Source organism: Cololabis saira, chromosome 4, assembly GCF_033807715.1.
Source record: "Cololabis saira isolate AMF1-May2022 chromosome 4, fColSai1.1, whole genome shotgun sequence".
Taxonomy (NCBI): domain Eukaryota; kingdom Metazoa; phylum Chordata; class Actinopteri; order Beloniformes; family Belonidae; genus Cololabis; species Cololabis saira.
The window spans coordinates 11,455,648-11,470,267 of record NC_084590.1 but is presented as its reverse complement, the minus strand read 5'-3'; the positions used below and the strand labels follow the sequence as shown (position 1 = coordinate 11,470,267).

At 47.3% G+C, this 14,620-nt stretch overlaps 1 protein-coding gene across 4 annotated transcripts in view; it reads left to right on the top strand.

The window, feature by feature from the left end:
* The first annotated feature begins 903 nt into the window (after nt 1-903).
* Nucleotides 904-14,620, top strand: part of LOC133441496 (alpha-actinin-4-like) — a 59,713-nt gene continuing 45,996 nt past the window's right edge. For all 4 annotated transcript variants that reach the window (XM_061718847.1, XM_061718845.1, XM_061718844.1 and 1 more), the window contains exon 1: nt 904-1,244. In XM_061718847.1, the coding sequence (XP_061574831.1) occupies nt 1,119-1,244 (126 nt within the window). In that variant the 5' untranslated portion in view covers nt 904-1,118. The remainder of the gene's footprint in view (nt 1,245-14,620) is intronic.

The window sequence follows — 14,620 nt, the reverse complement described above, 5'->3', positions numbered from 1 at the left end:
AAAGCACGAAGTAAGAGAAAAGACTGACAGTAAAACAAATTGCCTCCATGGGGATAACATTTCCTCTAGAAATAAAAAAATGTAAAAATAAAAGGTGCAGTCTACATGTTTCCTTCATCCTTAAAAAATCCAATCAAATTACTAATTAAATAAATACCCAACTCAACATAGCAAGCATCACCACTCATTAATTTGATATAAAGAAATCATCCTTCTTTTCAATGGTTTTTTTAAATAAGGTTAAGGTTCTACATAATTTCAAATCCCTATTTAATTTATTCCATACATTCCCAATTCCCTTTATTTCATTTCATTTATTCTTTATTTCATAAAAAAAAAACAATTCAATACAAATACAAATGTTCTTAAATTGTGAATGAAAAGGGAGCAGAAAGAAGAAGAATCTTATCTGATCTGCCCCTTTTTCCAAGAAATAACTTCACAAATAACATAAATTAAAAAAACAAAACAAAACAACAACCAACAACTAAGTGAATAAAAAACTAAAATAAAACAAAATTACCACCGTCTATGGGTATGTCAATCAAACTTAACTAACATATTTCATTATATTTACTTAACATACAGTTCTTTTGAATGTAATGTTTGATTTGGATTCTTTGTTTTCTTTATTCAGATTGTTCCATAAACTGATTCCTTTCACAGAAACACAACGTTCCATCAATTTTGTCCTGCATCTTGGTTTTTCAAAAATCTCTGTTCCTTTTAAGTTATACTTGCTTTCTCTTTTTTCAAATCTTTTCTTTACTGTGAAGGCTCCGCCGGAACCGCGGTGCCGCTGGCCGGGGCTCGGCCCCGCAGGAGCGGCCGGTTCCGCCTCTATGGTTCCGCCTCTATGGTTCCGCCCGTCGGCTCTTGTGACGCTCACACCGGATATCCATCACAGTAACTCCGCGGCTGGACGCGCCGACACAAGCCCGAGGACCAGGACGCTCCGCCGGGTCGTGCAGCTCCCTCCCCCGAATCGGACCGTGTACGGATTTCCCCCCTCCCCGTTTTAATTTATTTCTCTGCCCCCCCTTATCCCACCCTCGGTTCTGGTTCTGGTGCTGGTTCTGGGCCCCTGACGGCTCCTTAAACGGGTTTCTCCGGCTGACATGGTCGATTATCACGCTGCGAACAACCAGCTTTCCTCCGGCGGGGTGCAGACCTACATGGAGCAGGAGAACGACTGGGACCGGGACCTGCTGCTGGACCCGGCCTGGGAGAAGCAGCAGCGCAAGGTGAGGGTCGGACCGGTTCTGGGCCGGGCTGGGCCGAGCGGAGCCGGGCCGGGCTGGGAGGAAGAGGAGGAGGAGGAGGAGGAGGAGGAGGAGGAGGAGGAGGAGGTGGCGGGCTGAGAGAAAATGGCAGTGGAGGGGATGGGAGGTTCGGTTCTGGAGGCCCCGGGCTCGGTTCCTGACCTCCGGAGACCGGAGGTCAGGAACCGAGCCCGGGGCCTCCCGAACCGAACCTCCTCTTGCATCCAGCCCGGTTCTCCTCCAGCTCCGACCCATTTCACTCCAGCCCTGATTTGTAATTCTGTGCATGGGGTGTGTGTGTGTGTGTGTGTGTGTGTGTGTGTGTGTGTGTGTGTGTGAGAGTGTGTGTGTGTGTGTGAGAGTGTGAGTGTGAGTGTGAGTGTGTGTGTGTGTGATTGTGCTGGTTCCGGTCCAGTGAAACCGGGTTTCTGCTGCTTTACACTGAAATACAACCAGGATGTGATACTAAAGCGCCTTCTAACGCCACGAGTTCTCAGCCGGGTTCATAGCAGCCGGTTTATTGACGTAATTTTACGGAAAACGTTGATTTTTAGCTGATATTTTTGGTCCTTTCGTGACTTCCTGTCCTGGAAACCTGTCTGCGGTCTCCAGAACCGGCCCGGGTTTCTTCCCCGAGGCACTTCACACCTCAGCGAGGGCGTGGGCGAGCCTTGCTGGCGTGCCCATTTCACTTCAGTCGTGATTTGTAATTCCGTGCATGGGGAAAATCTTGGTGCGTGTGATCGTGCAGACCTTTCCAAACTCACTGGACCTGGAAAGTCCAGCTGGTTCTGGTCCAGCTCCGCCGACCCGTTTCAATTCGGTCGTGATTTGTAATTCCGTGCATGGGGAAAGTCTTGGTGTGTGTGTGTGTGTGTGTGTGATCGTGTGTGATCGTGTGTGATCGTGCAGAGCTTTCCAAACCCACCCGACCCAGAAAGTCCAGCTGGTTCTGGTCCAGTGAAACCGTGTTTCTGCTGCTTTTACACGGAAATACAACCAGGATGTGATACTAAAGCGCCTTCTAACGCGACGAGTTCTCAGCCGGGTTCATAGCAGCCGGTTAAAACGCTTGTTTTTACTTATTTATTGACATAATTTTACACTAAACGTTGATTTTAGTCGATATTTTCAATCCTTTTGTGACTTTCTGTCCTGGAAACCTGTCTGCGGTCTCCAGAACCGGCCCGGGTTTCTTCCCCGAGGCGCTTCACACCTCTAAACATGGGCGTGGGCGAGCCTTGGTGGCGTGCCGAGCGTGCTTTTGTCGCCGCCGCCGGTTCTCCTCCCAGCTAGGCTCCGCCGACCCATTTACCTTCAGTCCTGATTTGTAATTTCGTGCATGGGGAAAGTCTTGGTGCGTGTGGTCGTGCAGACCTTTCCAGACCTGGAAAGTCCAGCTGGTTCTGGTCCAGTGAAACTGCGTTTCTGCTGCTTTTACACTGAATACAACCAGGATGTGATACTAAAGCGCCTTCTAATGCCACGAGTTCTCAGCCAGGTTCATAGCAGCCGGTGTTCTGCCAATCCTTGCTACCTGAGAATGCTACTTTGTGGTTCTGCGCACAGTTGATTTTCAAAGTTTGATTGCCACGCCAATCGTTTCTTGCACGATCTAAAATGGATAATATGGAATGTTGAGTATTTGATGCTTCAAAATACACTTACCCATGACATGAATTGCATTACACTTTGTGAACATTATATGATAAAGATGAGAAAAAAATACAATTCTATCGCTTTGATATTCACTCATTGGCCTTTATTTAACCAGGCAGGTCATTAAGAACACATTCTTATTTACAATGATGGCCTCTTGGGGGGGAAAGGAAGTGGTTTAGGGAGTAAAACACAGTAAAATTGTAGCTCTATAAAAGGTAGAAAACCAGTAGGGAGCATTTTTTTGGCAAAGCAGCAAAAAATGGCAGAACACCAGTTAAAACGCCTCTTTTTACTTATTTATTAACATAATTTTACATAAAATGTTGATTTTAGTCGATATTTTCAATCCTTTTGTGACTTCCTGTCCTGGAAACCCGTCTGCGGTCTCCAGAACCGGCCCGGGTTTCTTCCCCGAGGCGCTTCACACCTGTAATACCCGGCGAGGGCGTGGGCGAGCCTTCCTGTCGTGCCGAGCGTGTTTTTGTCGTAACTGCCGTTGTTCTGGCGCATTCCTGCCGCCGGTGATCATCATCGGACCCGCCGGGCCCGGTTCCCTGGTGAACCCGCCTGCGTGGGCGCTCGTGTTTGTCCACAAGGTCACGCGGGTCGGAGTTTGGACGGTGAGGAGAATCTGACCTGGTAATCATTAACCTCAATCCGCCGGCGACCCGGAGTCGGAGGTGGAGGGGGGGGGCTCCAACACGATCCCGCCTCCGACCCGTTTAGTTTAGAATTTATTTACAAATAATGAAAAAAACACATACAGATAATAATCAATCAATTGTAAAATGGGACTCCCCAGAAGCTACTGTAGCTTATGAATACGGGCCCAGTCACACAGCAAAACAACTAATAAATTACACACAATAAACCCCTGAGACCTCCTCAGATTTCCTAGATACAAATATATTCTTATAAAAATAATACATCAGGTATTGGTACATAAAAAAATCTAATAAGAAACATAATTTAATAACAATTTTAGTTTTATTCTCTTTTTAACCCATGTTTGCCTCGGGTCTCTCGCCCGGAGCCGCTGAACCGGTCCGGTTAACTGCCGGTTTGTGGCGGGCGAAGCTGCTCGCCGTGTCAAACGTGTTGTTACGTCTCTGCTCGGGGATCCACGGCGTGCCGAGACTCGCTCGGACCTGCTCGGACCTGCTCGGCGCCGCAGGGGTTCTGATCCGAGAGAGAGAGGGAGGGTTGGGCGATTGAGGCAGTAAAAGTGCGCGAGTCCTCGGCTGCTGAGCTTTTACTGCCTTGCTCGCCGGCGCCGCCCAGCCCGACCCGCCGCTCCACTCCGGAGGAGTTGATGATTAAGAGAGACGGCCGAGCGACCCGGCAGGGCGAAGGTGGACCGGCGCCAGAGGCGGTGAAGCACTTCCTGGTGGAGGTCATGTGATCTCTGATGGTTCTTCACACCGCTGACGGGAGACCGGGCTCAGTTCTGGTACCGGTTCTGGTACCAATCCTGGTTCTGCTGAAGCGGTGGTGTTGGTTCTGGTACCAGAACCACCTGGTATCTGTTCTAGTACCAGAACCACCAGTTCAACAGAATCAGGACTGGTTCTGTTAGCGTTCCCGGTTCTTCAGCGGTCGGACCTGATTGGACGACTGGTTGAAGGTTTTTCAGGTTGTTTACTGCTGGTTCTGGTGTCGTATTGAACCGGGTCGCTGTGGAAACCTGGGTTGTAGTGCACACACACACACACACACACACACACACACACACACACACACACACACACACACACACACACACACACACACACACTTCCACGTGCTGTCAGACGGCTCGGTGAAGCCTCCTCTGGTCCTGGTACCGGCCTCTGATCCGGCTGCTGTTGTTGTTGTTGCCCCCCCCCCCCCCCCGAGCAGCAGAATGACACCGTTCACACTTCTGCCTGTTAATCCTGTTAACTCTGTTTCCTCTGCCGTTTAATCCCGACGTGCGCTGATACGTGCTCTGATACTGACACCTAATCGAGACTTTGATTATTTTATTAATCCCGTTTTTTCAGAATCAGTTTATTGCCACGTAGTTTTTTAACACACAAGGAAGTTGTTGTGGTGATTTGGTGAAACACAATAACAAATACTCAAATTTAAAGTAGAAAGAAAAAATGTACAAATAGTAGGGATGGGAATCGAGAACCGGTTCTTGTTGAGAACCGGTTCCCAGTGTTTCAATTCCTTGGAATCGTTTGCCTTTTTCGCAAACGATTTCCTTATCGATTCCAGGGGGCGCGAATGACGTCACCAAGCACGTTGTGCAACGTGCGCATTTGCGCCCAGCAGGAAAACATTTTACCAAAAAGGATGACAACAGGGCGACAATACTTGCAATGTGGACATTTCAACAAAGGGGGGAAACTGTTAGGACTCGGCCGGCTGATGCGCGGAGTCAGCCGGCGTGTGGTACGGCTGATTTATGGTTCTGCGTTACACTGACGCAGAGCCTACGGCGTAGGGCGACACACACCGTACGGCGCGCGTCCCCGCGTACCCTACGCCGTAGGCTCTGCGTCGATTTAACTCTGAACCATAATTCATGCTTTAGAAGAGCTGCGCTCTCGGACACGAGGACGTGCCGGGCTCTCCGGCGGACAGCAGAGCTCCTGACACAGCTGCAGCTCGTCAGGTCATCTATGGAGAAGTTAAGAGCATCTAGCGCTAGCTTCTCCTTTCATCAAGGCAGGGAAGAGTATCAGGCCAGAATAGATGAATGTTACCAGCAGTGACTAAGTTTGTGCTGTTGAACATGTTACTGGACATTCTTGTGTAATTGCCACAAAATAATTTGTTGTATTTAGTTAATTTCCCCCTGGCACCATCGAGGAGCCCAAGGTTGGGGGCGTCTTAAGACCTCACTTATATTTTTTTGTTGAAAGATATAAAACAAATTTGATACTAAAATTGTTTGTTCTCCTTCTTTCCAAATGAGAATCGATAAAGAATCGAATCGTTAAGCAGATTAGAAAATGGAATCGGAATCGGAAAATTCTTATCAATTCCCATCCCTAACAAATAGTGAGATGTAAAAATAAAAACTGTACAACGTGTTGGTTTTAAAGTGTCGGCGTAATGAGTCCTGGGATGTGGCTTAATGTGATGCATGAGGTCTTTACGTTAATGTGATGTAGAGTGGGGGTGTTTGTGCTTGTTTTTCTCTCATATTTAAGTCGCTTTGGATAAAAGCGTCTGCTAAATGACAGTAGCAGCAGTAGTAGTACACAATCCTACATTTTTCTGCGAGGCGGGTCGGCGGCGTCTCGGGCCGCCAGCCGGGTCAGCTGTGGGAAAAGCCCTCAGCTGACGGAGGTCCGGGATCCAACCGACAACCGGGTCGGGGGAGCAGGAATGTGCCCCCCCCATGGCCCCCCCGCCCCTCCTTTGTCTTCATGAGCTGGGAAACATTCCTCTGTGGGGGGGGGGGTGGTGTTTCTGCACGACATGAAGAGAAAACAAACAACAACAACAATAAAACCTCCGCTGTGGCACCGAGCTGCTCCAGGTTCTTGTGACTGGCTGCACTTTGGACCCGATTCCCTGTGAGATCCAGAACCGCCCGGGTCGGGGGTCGGTCTCTGTGGCAGGAAGTGACTGCTGCTTGTTTCTGCACCGAGGTTTCTGTCATGTTGTCGTGGTGCGACCCGGTCGACCCGGCGTCAGTCCTGGTGCTGGTTCTGGTCGTTCACGGGCTTCACTACCGGGCCGAGCTGCAGAGTTCAGGAGGATTAGTCGACGGCGTTCCCCGCTGATGAGCTGAGATTGGCAACAGAGCAAGAATTTCCTTTCTGGGCGGCGGCCCCGCCCCCCTCGCCCCAACGGTACCGCCTCCTCCAGATATCACCTCAGGAAACGGACCTTTCCAGAACTTTGCAAATGGAAACTAAGTAAGGCCCAATCCCAATACTCCCCTTACTTTCTTTCACTACCCCTAAAAAAGAAGGGACAGATTTTAGGTCACTTGAAATCTTCCCAGGGACCTGTCCCAATACTCCCACTACTCCTACTTTTCATCACCACCACTAATCAGGAAGCTGAGAGCCAAAAGCTGTTTTAATTTCAGCTGTAGCGCTGTTAATATGCCACTTTATTAAGTGGCATATTAACACTGGGCTCAGTTTATCCAAATAACGCCTGTTAAGAAATTTGACCCGATGTTTTTGGAGATGAGAAGAGCCGCCGGCTCGGAGCAGCAGCAGCAGCCGGAGTACAGACGTGATCGCCCTGCGCCGTCGTCCCGGGGAGAAACCTGCAGCTCTGTTGAGAATTACCGCTGGCTGAAATCAATCATTTAGGAAGATAAATGTTGGTTTAATAGATGAAATCTAACAGTTGTAGCTACGCCTGTTAAGAAATTTGCTCCGAAAATTTCGAGATTTCTGCCTGCCGGCTCCGTAGCTGATTTATGGGTCCGCGTTACACCAACGCAGAGCCTACGGCGTAGGGTACGTAACCTACGGCGTAGGCTCTGCGTTGGTGTAACACGGAACCATAAATCAGCCTTTATTCCGGCGAGGTTGGAAAAAGTGTGAGTGATTATATACTGTACATTCACTGGGTGAATATTGTGAAAGTAAAATATATATTTCTCGCTAGAAATGTAATCAAAATGCATTTTTATGCAGAAACTAACTCAAAATATTGATTTTATTCACTAAAAAATAAGAAATGTCCGCAATTTTTTCTTTTTTTTTTAAATTCAGTCCGCAAATGACGACGAAAAGCATTCTGGGAAATTTTTCTGTCCCTAGATCAAACTAGTGAGCATCTGAAAACACTCGCTCCGTAGGGACAGATTCAGAGCCAATACACTAGTTTTCTTCACTACCCCTACATGCAAAGAGGAATTGGGACACCACTACCCTCACGGGAACGCACAAAATTTAGGGGTAGGGCTGAAAACTAGGGGTAGTGATAGTATTTGGACAGTAGTAAAGGCCTCACAGGAAATAACTTGAAACTAAAGTTATAACAACTTTGCTTCATGACCCGGCGGAGGCCCGGTTCTGTTCTGGGGGTCTAGAATCCCTGCAGGTCTCAGTCCACAGCGTCCCGGTGTCACAAAGCCTCGTCGCGGGTCGTCCAGCAGAACCACCAAGACCCGAACCCAACACTGGACTCCAGCCGGGCTTTTGAGTTGAACCTAAACGGATCAGCGGCTGAAACGTTTTATACCAGAGCCCAGAGTTTCTGGAGGTTCTGGAACGAGGCGTGGCGGCCTGACCTGGGCTGGAGGCGGGTCTTATCGGGTCTGGTTCTGTGTTCCTCCAACTTTGATCAGTGAAGCTGGAGTTTGTTTTTCTCCAGTTGAATATTAACTAACTGGTTCGGTTGCAGTGAACTTTGGTCACTCAGTGTTGGAAGGTGCTGCCGCATTCTCCACCTTCAGTAACTTATCCACCTTCTCCACCTTTTCCAACTTCTCCGCTTTCAACACCTCCACCACTTTCTCCATCTTCACCACCTTCACCATGTTAACTAACTTATCCACCATCACCATCTTCTCCACCTTCAGCTTCTCCACCTCTTCCACCGCCTTCACTATCTTATCCACCTTCTCCACTTTCTCCAACTCTTCCATCTTATCCACTTTCTCCACCTTCTCCATAGGGCTGGGCGATATGGACCAAAAGTCATATCTCAATATTTTCTAGCTAAATGGCGATACTCGATACATATATCGATATTTTTTCTGTGCCTTAATTGGGGTTTCCCCCAAAGCATTATAGCATAGCATCTCTGTTAGCTTCATTTTTTTCTGAGGCAAACCCTTAAAAAAACAGTCAGTTTTAATACAAAGCCTCGTGCCAAATGTCACACAGGTTCCTTTATTAACAGAGGTCTGCACAATATCAAAATGTATAAAACAAATGAAATAAAAATAAACTGCCTGCATATATAGAATAAAAATGCTTCTTGAATAAAATAAAACAAATATCCCTTTCCTGCATAACAATTAAATTAAAATACACTGTGCAATTAATCTAATGTAGACAGTAACAGGCAAACTTTTCCACTGAGGTTGACAGTTGAGCAAATAACAAAACATTGTGCAAATCTCAAATAAAACATTCAAGTCAATTTGTCACAAAATAAGCTATATCAAAATCATAAAAAAAAAATGTAAAATTTTTTTTTTTTTTTTTTTTTAAATCGATATAAACGATATTGTCTCGTACCATATCGTGTTTGAAAATATATCGATATATATTAAAATCTCGATATATGGCCCAGCCCTACTTCTCCATCTCCACCACCTTCACCAGCTTCTCCATGTTAACTAACTTATCCACCTTCACCATCTTCTCCACCTCTTCCACCACCTTCACTAACTTATCCACTTTCTCCACCTCTTCCATCTTCTCCACCTTCTCCTCATCAGGTGTTTTTTGCATTAGCAAAGCAGAATTTTGTTGATTTTCAGTTTCAGTCCTGACGTCTTATTAACCGTCGTTGTTGAATCAAATATGCTGCAAACGACGTCCTGAAAGATCTCAGCTGAACGCCCCGTCTCTCTCGCCCGTCTCTCGCCCGTCTCTCGCCCGTCTCTCGCCCGTCTCTCGCCCGTCTCCATGGCTGCGGGGAGCAGATAGCGTAGCGCTGGCAGCATCTGTGAGGCTGCAGCCTCTCGGCTCTGCAGCTCGTTATTTTTGGAAGCAGCACTTCAGAGCTGCTGTCATCCTGCATCTGAGGCGGAGATGGATGCCTTTTATTTTGAAAGGCATTTTTAAGCTGCTGCTTCGACACCAGCGTGTGTTTTTATGTTCTGTGTGCAGAACTAAGCTGCTAATAACTTCCTCGTTGTTAAATTCAGCAGGGAAGTAAAGAGAAAAACACCCAACGGCACCCGAGTTCAGTAATTCTGCTTCGGTTCCCAGCCCGGCTGAGCCTTCAGAACCAGTACAACCACCAGATCTGATTTATTATGGGATGCAGTTTCCTGTAAAGGTTTCTCCTGTTTTACTGGAAACTTGACTAAACTCAGAGTTTTATGAAAAGACAGTTGTTGTTTTTTTTTTAATTTTATTTACTGGGACGGAACATGTTTCAGATCAGATGTCTCATCTGGTCTGCGTTTAGAAATAATTCAATAAAGGAGGATGAAAATAACAATTCACTTGACTCAAATCAAGAAAATCTGCTGAATCAACTCGACTCTTGATGTCTTCGTCCTAGACTCGGACAGTGTTTGTTTCACTGAGAAGAAGAAATTAAAATAGTGGCACAAAGTTTAAAAAAAGAAATGTAGAGCCAGTGTTTTCTACACGATGCCTGTTGCTATGGTAACCCTGGTGAGAGATGCTCTGCAGTTTAAAATACAAACTCTGTGTTCGAGACGAGTTGTTCATTCATCCATTCATTCATTCATTCATGAGGCCTCAGACGCGTCCGAGTGGTGGGACGGTTCTGTACGACCAGACCCGTGAGTGCTAGCTATCCGGTTGTCATGGCGACGGCAGCGGTGGTCTCAGATGGTCAGTCATGGCTCGTCATGGCTCCAGCTGCAGGCCAGGTTTGTCCTCCTTCATCTCACCTGGTTGATCAGAGAGTTAGACCCCGTCCACACGTAGCCGGGTATTTTTAAAAACGAATATTTCCCCCCTCCGTTTATAAAAAAAATTGCATCCACATTACATCGTTTTAAAAAAAAAAACCCTTCCACACATAACCGAAGATCTGCGTTTTCGACCACATTCATAAGCGTTCTAACCTGTAGATCATCTGCGGCTCCCGGGGAAGCTGCTCCTCCGCGGGGGCTCCGCGGGCCCTACACCGTACGGTGCGCGTCGCCGCGTACCCTACGGCGTAGGCTCTTCGTCGGTGTAACGGTGTCAAGACCAGAGACCATTTATTTAATAAATAGCTTGGAGAACAGATGCTGGATCATCTGTAGATCTGTAGTGAACAAAAGTCGCACGTCAGAGCAGATTTGTTGTTGTTTTGGCGCATAATGTGACGTTCGAAAACGCAAAACTCCGGTTGTCTCTGTCTACACGGATCTACATAAACTGAGTTTTCAAAAATCTTCACTTTGCCCGGAGTTTTTTTTAAAGCTTCGTTTATTTGCGTTTTCATGTGGATGACAGGTCCAAACGTAGGAAAATATCTCCGGTTTAGCAGATATCCGCAGATATCCGGCTACGTGTGGACGGGGTCTTAAATAAAAGTAGTATGTATGTTTTTTTTTAAATAATAAAATAAAGAATTTATGAGCTGGAAGTGTGAAGTATTTCTCCTCTCGGCTTAGTAACACATCGGTTTAAAGATCATGAGGATGAATTTCAGTTTAGATGAGAAGTGGAGCTGGAAAGAAACTGGCTGGTTGTTTTTGCAGGTGAGAGCTCGACGGCCGCACCTAGACAGGTTCCTTTCCATTACTGACACACACACGCACACGCACACGCACACGCACAAACGCAAACGCAACAAAGGGGGATCATGGAGCATAAAGCCGCTGCTACATGTAGGACAAGCATGCGCAGATGTCAGACATCTGGAGGGCAGGTCTGGCTGGATGAGGGGTTTATCTGCCCCCCCCACCCCCCGTCTGGCGGACCAGGCCCCTCCGCTGCGACCCGATTGGACCAGAATCCAACCAGATCTTCCCTCCTATGAGATGCTGTGAAAGAGCATCAAAGCTGTAACCGTCAAAAACAAACAAACAACCAGGTTTCAGGCGCCACGATGAGCCGTTTGTTCGGCGTTTATCTTAATCCAGCGTCTCGGAGCAAATCCTGGTTTTATGTGTCTATGGTTCTGCTTTCTCGGCATGTTTTGAGCCGAGCTAGAGCCGCGGTCAGGCTGCAGGTGCTGGCAGGTCTGATCCGGTGGCGATGAAGTAAACGGACCGGGATCCAGGAGACCCGAGTGTGTGTTTCCTCCACGCCTGTCTCTGATTTCCTCGCCGAGCTTCTCCTTTATTATTTAACAGCTTTCTAACTGGGGCGGCGAGGTGGAGGGAAGAGGCCCGGCGGGAATCGGGCAGACGCTCCACCGAGAGCGTCTGGACGGTGTCTGTCCGCACGTGAACCGTCACACGAGAGAAGCTCTCCAGGGCCTGGCGGCGGTCTGGACGGTGTTGAGCCGCGCTCCTGCACCCGCCGCCTCTCGGTGAAGAGCAGCATTAAATATTCCCCCGCCGTGGCCGGTCTTCAGCCCCCCCCTCATCTTCCATCTCCCCCTCCGACTGCTTTTGTTCTGTCTCGCATTCTTTGATTCGCCCCTCGTCTCCGCCAGCGTTGTTACGGCAACACGCCGGGGCAGGAGAGGATGACTCCGACCGGTGATCCTGTTCTTTCCGTTTGTTCTCTTGTTGTCTGAAAAATACTTTTAACGTGGGGCGGGCGGGGCACTTTTGCTCGGGCATAAATCAGTTGGTGGCGAGGGGGTCCGAATCCTGAAACTGCAAGATCACGTTTAGATTTACGCGTCTCTGGTTTGTGCAGCTTAAAATACAGACGGGACAAAGTAGAAGGCATTGGGAGGTAGGGGTGGGTATTGGGAAGGACCTCACGATACGATACGCATCACGATACTTGAGCCACGATACGATACACATTGCGATATCCCGATTATGCGATATCCCGATTATTATATTCTACATAGTTCACCGAAAAATGTAAAAATGCATTACACATCTTAAAATCCAAGTTGTATATATGTACATCAGGTGATAGTGATGGATCTTAAAATCCGAGTTGCACATTCATCAGATTATAGTGACAATTCATGGGACAAACTGAGTCAAAACAATGTTTTATTATAACTATACAAGCTAAAGTTACAACATATTTGTATATGTTTTTCATATTATTTACATCATATGAAATTAACATTAAATTTAGTATGAGGTTGCTTTAATTATGTGGCAAATGATAATAAACACAAGAAAGATGGTACTAAAACCAAGGACAGGCACAGTGATCAGTCAGTATAGATATAAATCCATAAATAAATAAACCTTATATGAAAAATAAATTATAAAATGAAATAAAACGTGAAATAAAACCTGAGCTCAGTGCAGGGCCCTCCCAGGGTTGGTAGAGAGTGGCAATGCCCAGGACTGTCACTTAGGTAGGAGCACTGGGTGATATTAATGGGAAAAAATCGGGGATAAAAAATATTAAAAAATATGAAAAAAAAAAAAAAAAAAAAAGATATTCTAATTTTGAATATCGGTATTGAATCGGCTGGAAAAGTATCGCGATATATTGCCATATCGATATTTTTGCCCACCCCCATTGGGAGGGTAATAGTGGGGGGGGGGTTCTTTTGGTCTCTCTTCCTTTTCCGTCATGTTGCTTCTGATCTGGTGAGGAGACGACCAGAGAATAAGGAACAAAAGTCAAGAGACTGTTTGTCATTAAGCAGCTGCTGTGATGAAACGGTGCTGATGCAAGAAGCTGATCTGCTTCTCACCACAGACGGATGTGTTCATGGTTCAGGACCAGAGACAAACGGGGGGGGCGTCTGCCGTTTTCCCGCAAGGCTCGGCTGTGAGGAGTAAACCTTAGACTCCCCATAACATCAGGGAGGCCAGATGAGCGCGAGTGACGGCATCGCGGCGGCCTCCGGGGAGCCGTGGTGGCAGGAGAAAGAGGAAGGAAGGTCCTGAGGTTTCTGCGGTTCATTTAATTGTAATAACGTTTCACATAAAGATGACGGTCGGGCGAGTCCTCTGAGTCAGGCCGGGAGGACGGGTCGCCGTGCGTTTCAGATATAAGTGGAAGCTGCTGCAGCAGTTTCAGCCTCGACCTCGGGACCTGAGGTGAATCAGGGAAGTCCTCTTCCCGCCAACGATCCCGTCTGATCCAATCAAAGCTGCCCTGCAGGGATTATTCAGCTGGCGTTTGACAAAGATCCCTCTGTCAGGCCGTCTCCTGGCTCGCCGCCCTGCAGGAGTGGCGTGCCGCTCGTCGCTGCAGCATCCATCACAATCCATGACCAAGCTCTTTTTCTTTTTTTTTTTTTTTTGAACCTCGACCCATCTGATTTTATTTCTTTAGACAAGCAGAGTAACACGTGTGGATATTCAGAGCTCGGCAGAGTTCATACTACAGAACCGGGGTGTGAAACACGTGCTAAACCCTCTAAAAATAAGGTGCTGTAGTCTGGCGTTGCCTAGCAACAGCCCAGAAGCAGAATGGCTGCACTGATCGTGGCTGAAGTTTGCACGAGGATCTGCTCCATGAAGCTGATAGAGTTGATGTGTGTGTGTGTACATATATAATATATATACATATAATATATATGTGTGTTTGTATAGATATATGCATACATATAATGTGTGAAGGCGCTGCAGAGTCTCCAGCTCGCTGCAGGAGAGGCAGGGACCCTGGATGTGTGACTCTCTGCAGAAACGCTGACACACGGCTGTCGGTTCAACCCCCACAAGCGCCTCGGCTCTTGGCAGAGACGACGGCGGTAAAAACGCAGGAAACCAGTAGCGCTCCGAGACGAGGAGCAACGTTTCACAACCTGATCCGTTGCTAGTTTCCCTTTCCGGCAGCGCTGACGTCTTACTCAGACCCCCCCACTACCTCCCCTCTGAATCCAACCTTTTATTTATATTTAATAAAGAAATGCTTCTTGGGTCGCTCATCTTTCCTGGGCTCGGCACCAGTCTCAGGTTCTTGCTTTATTTGTCTATTAAAGTCACTGATTCTCCATATATGGCGTAGGTTTGC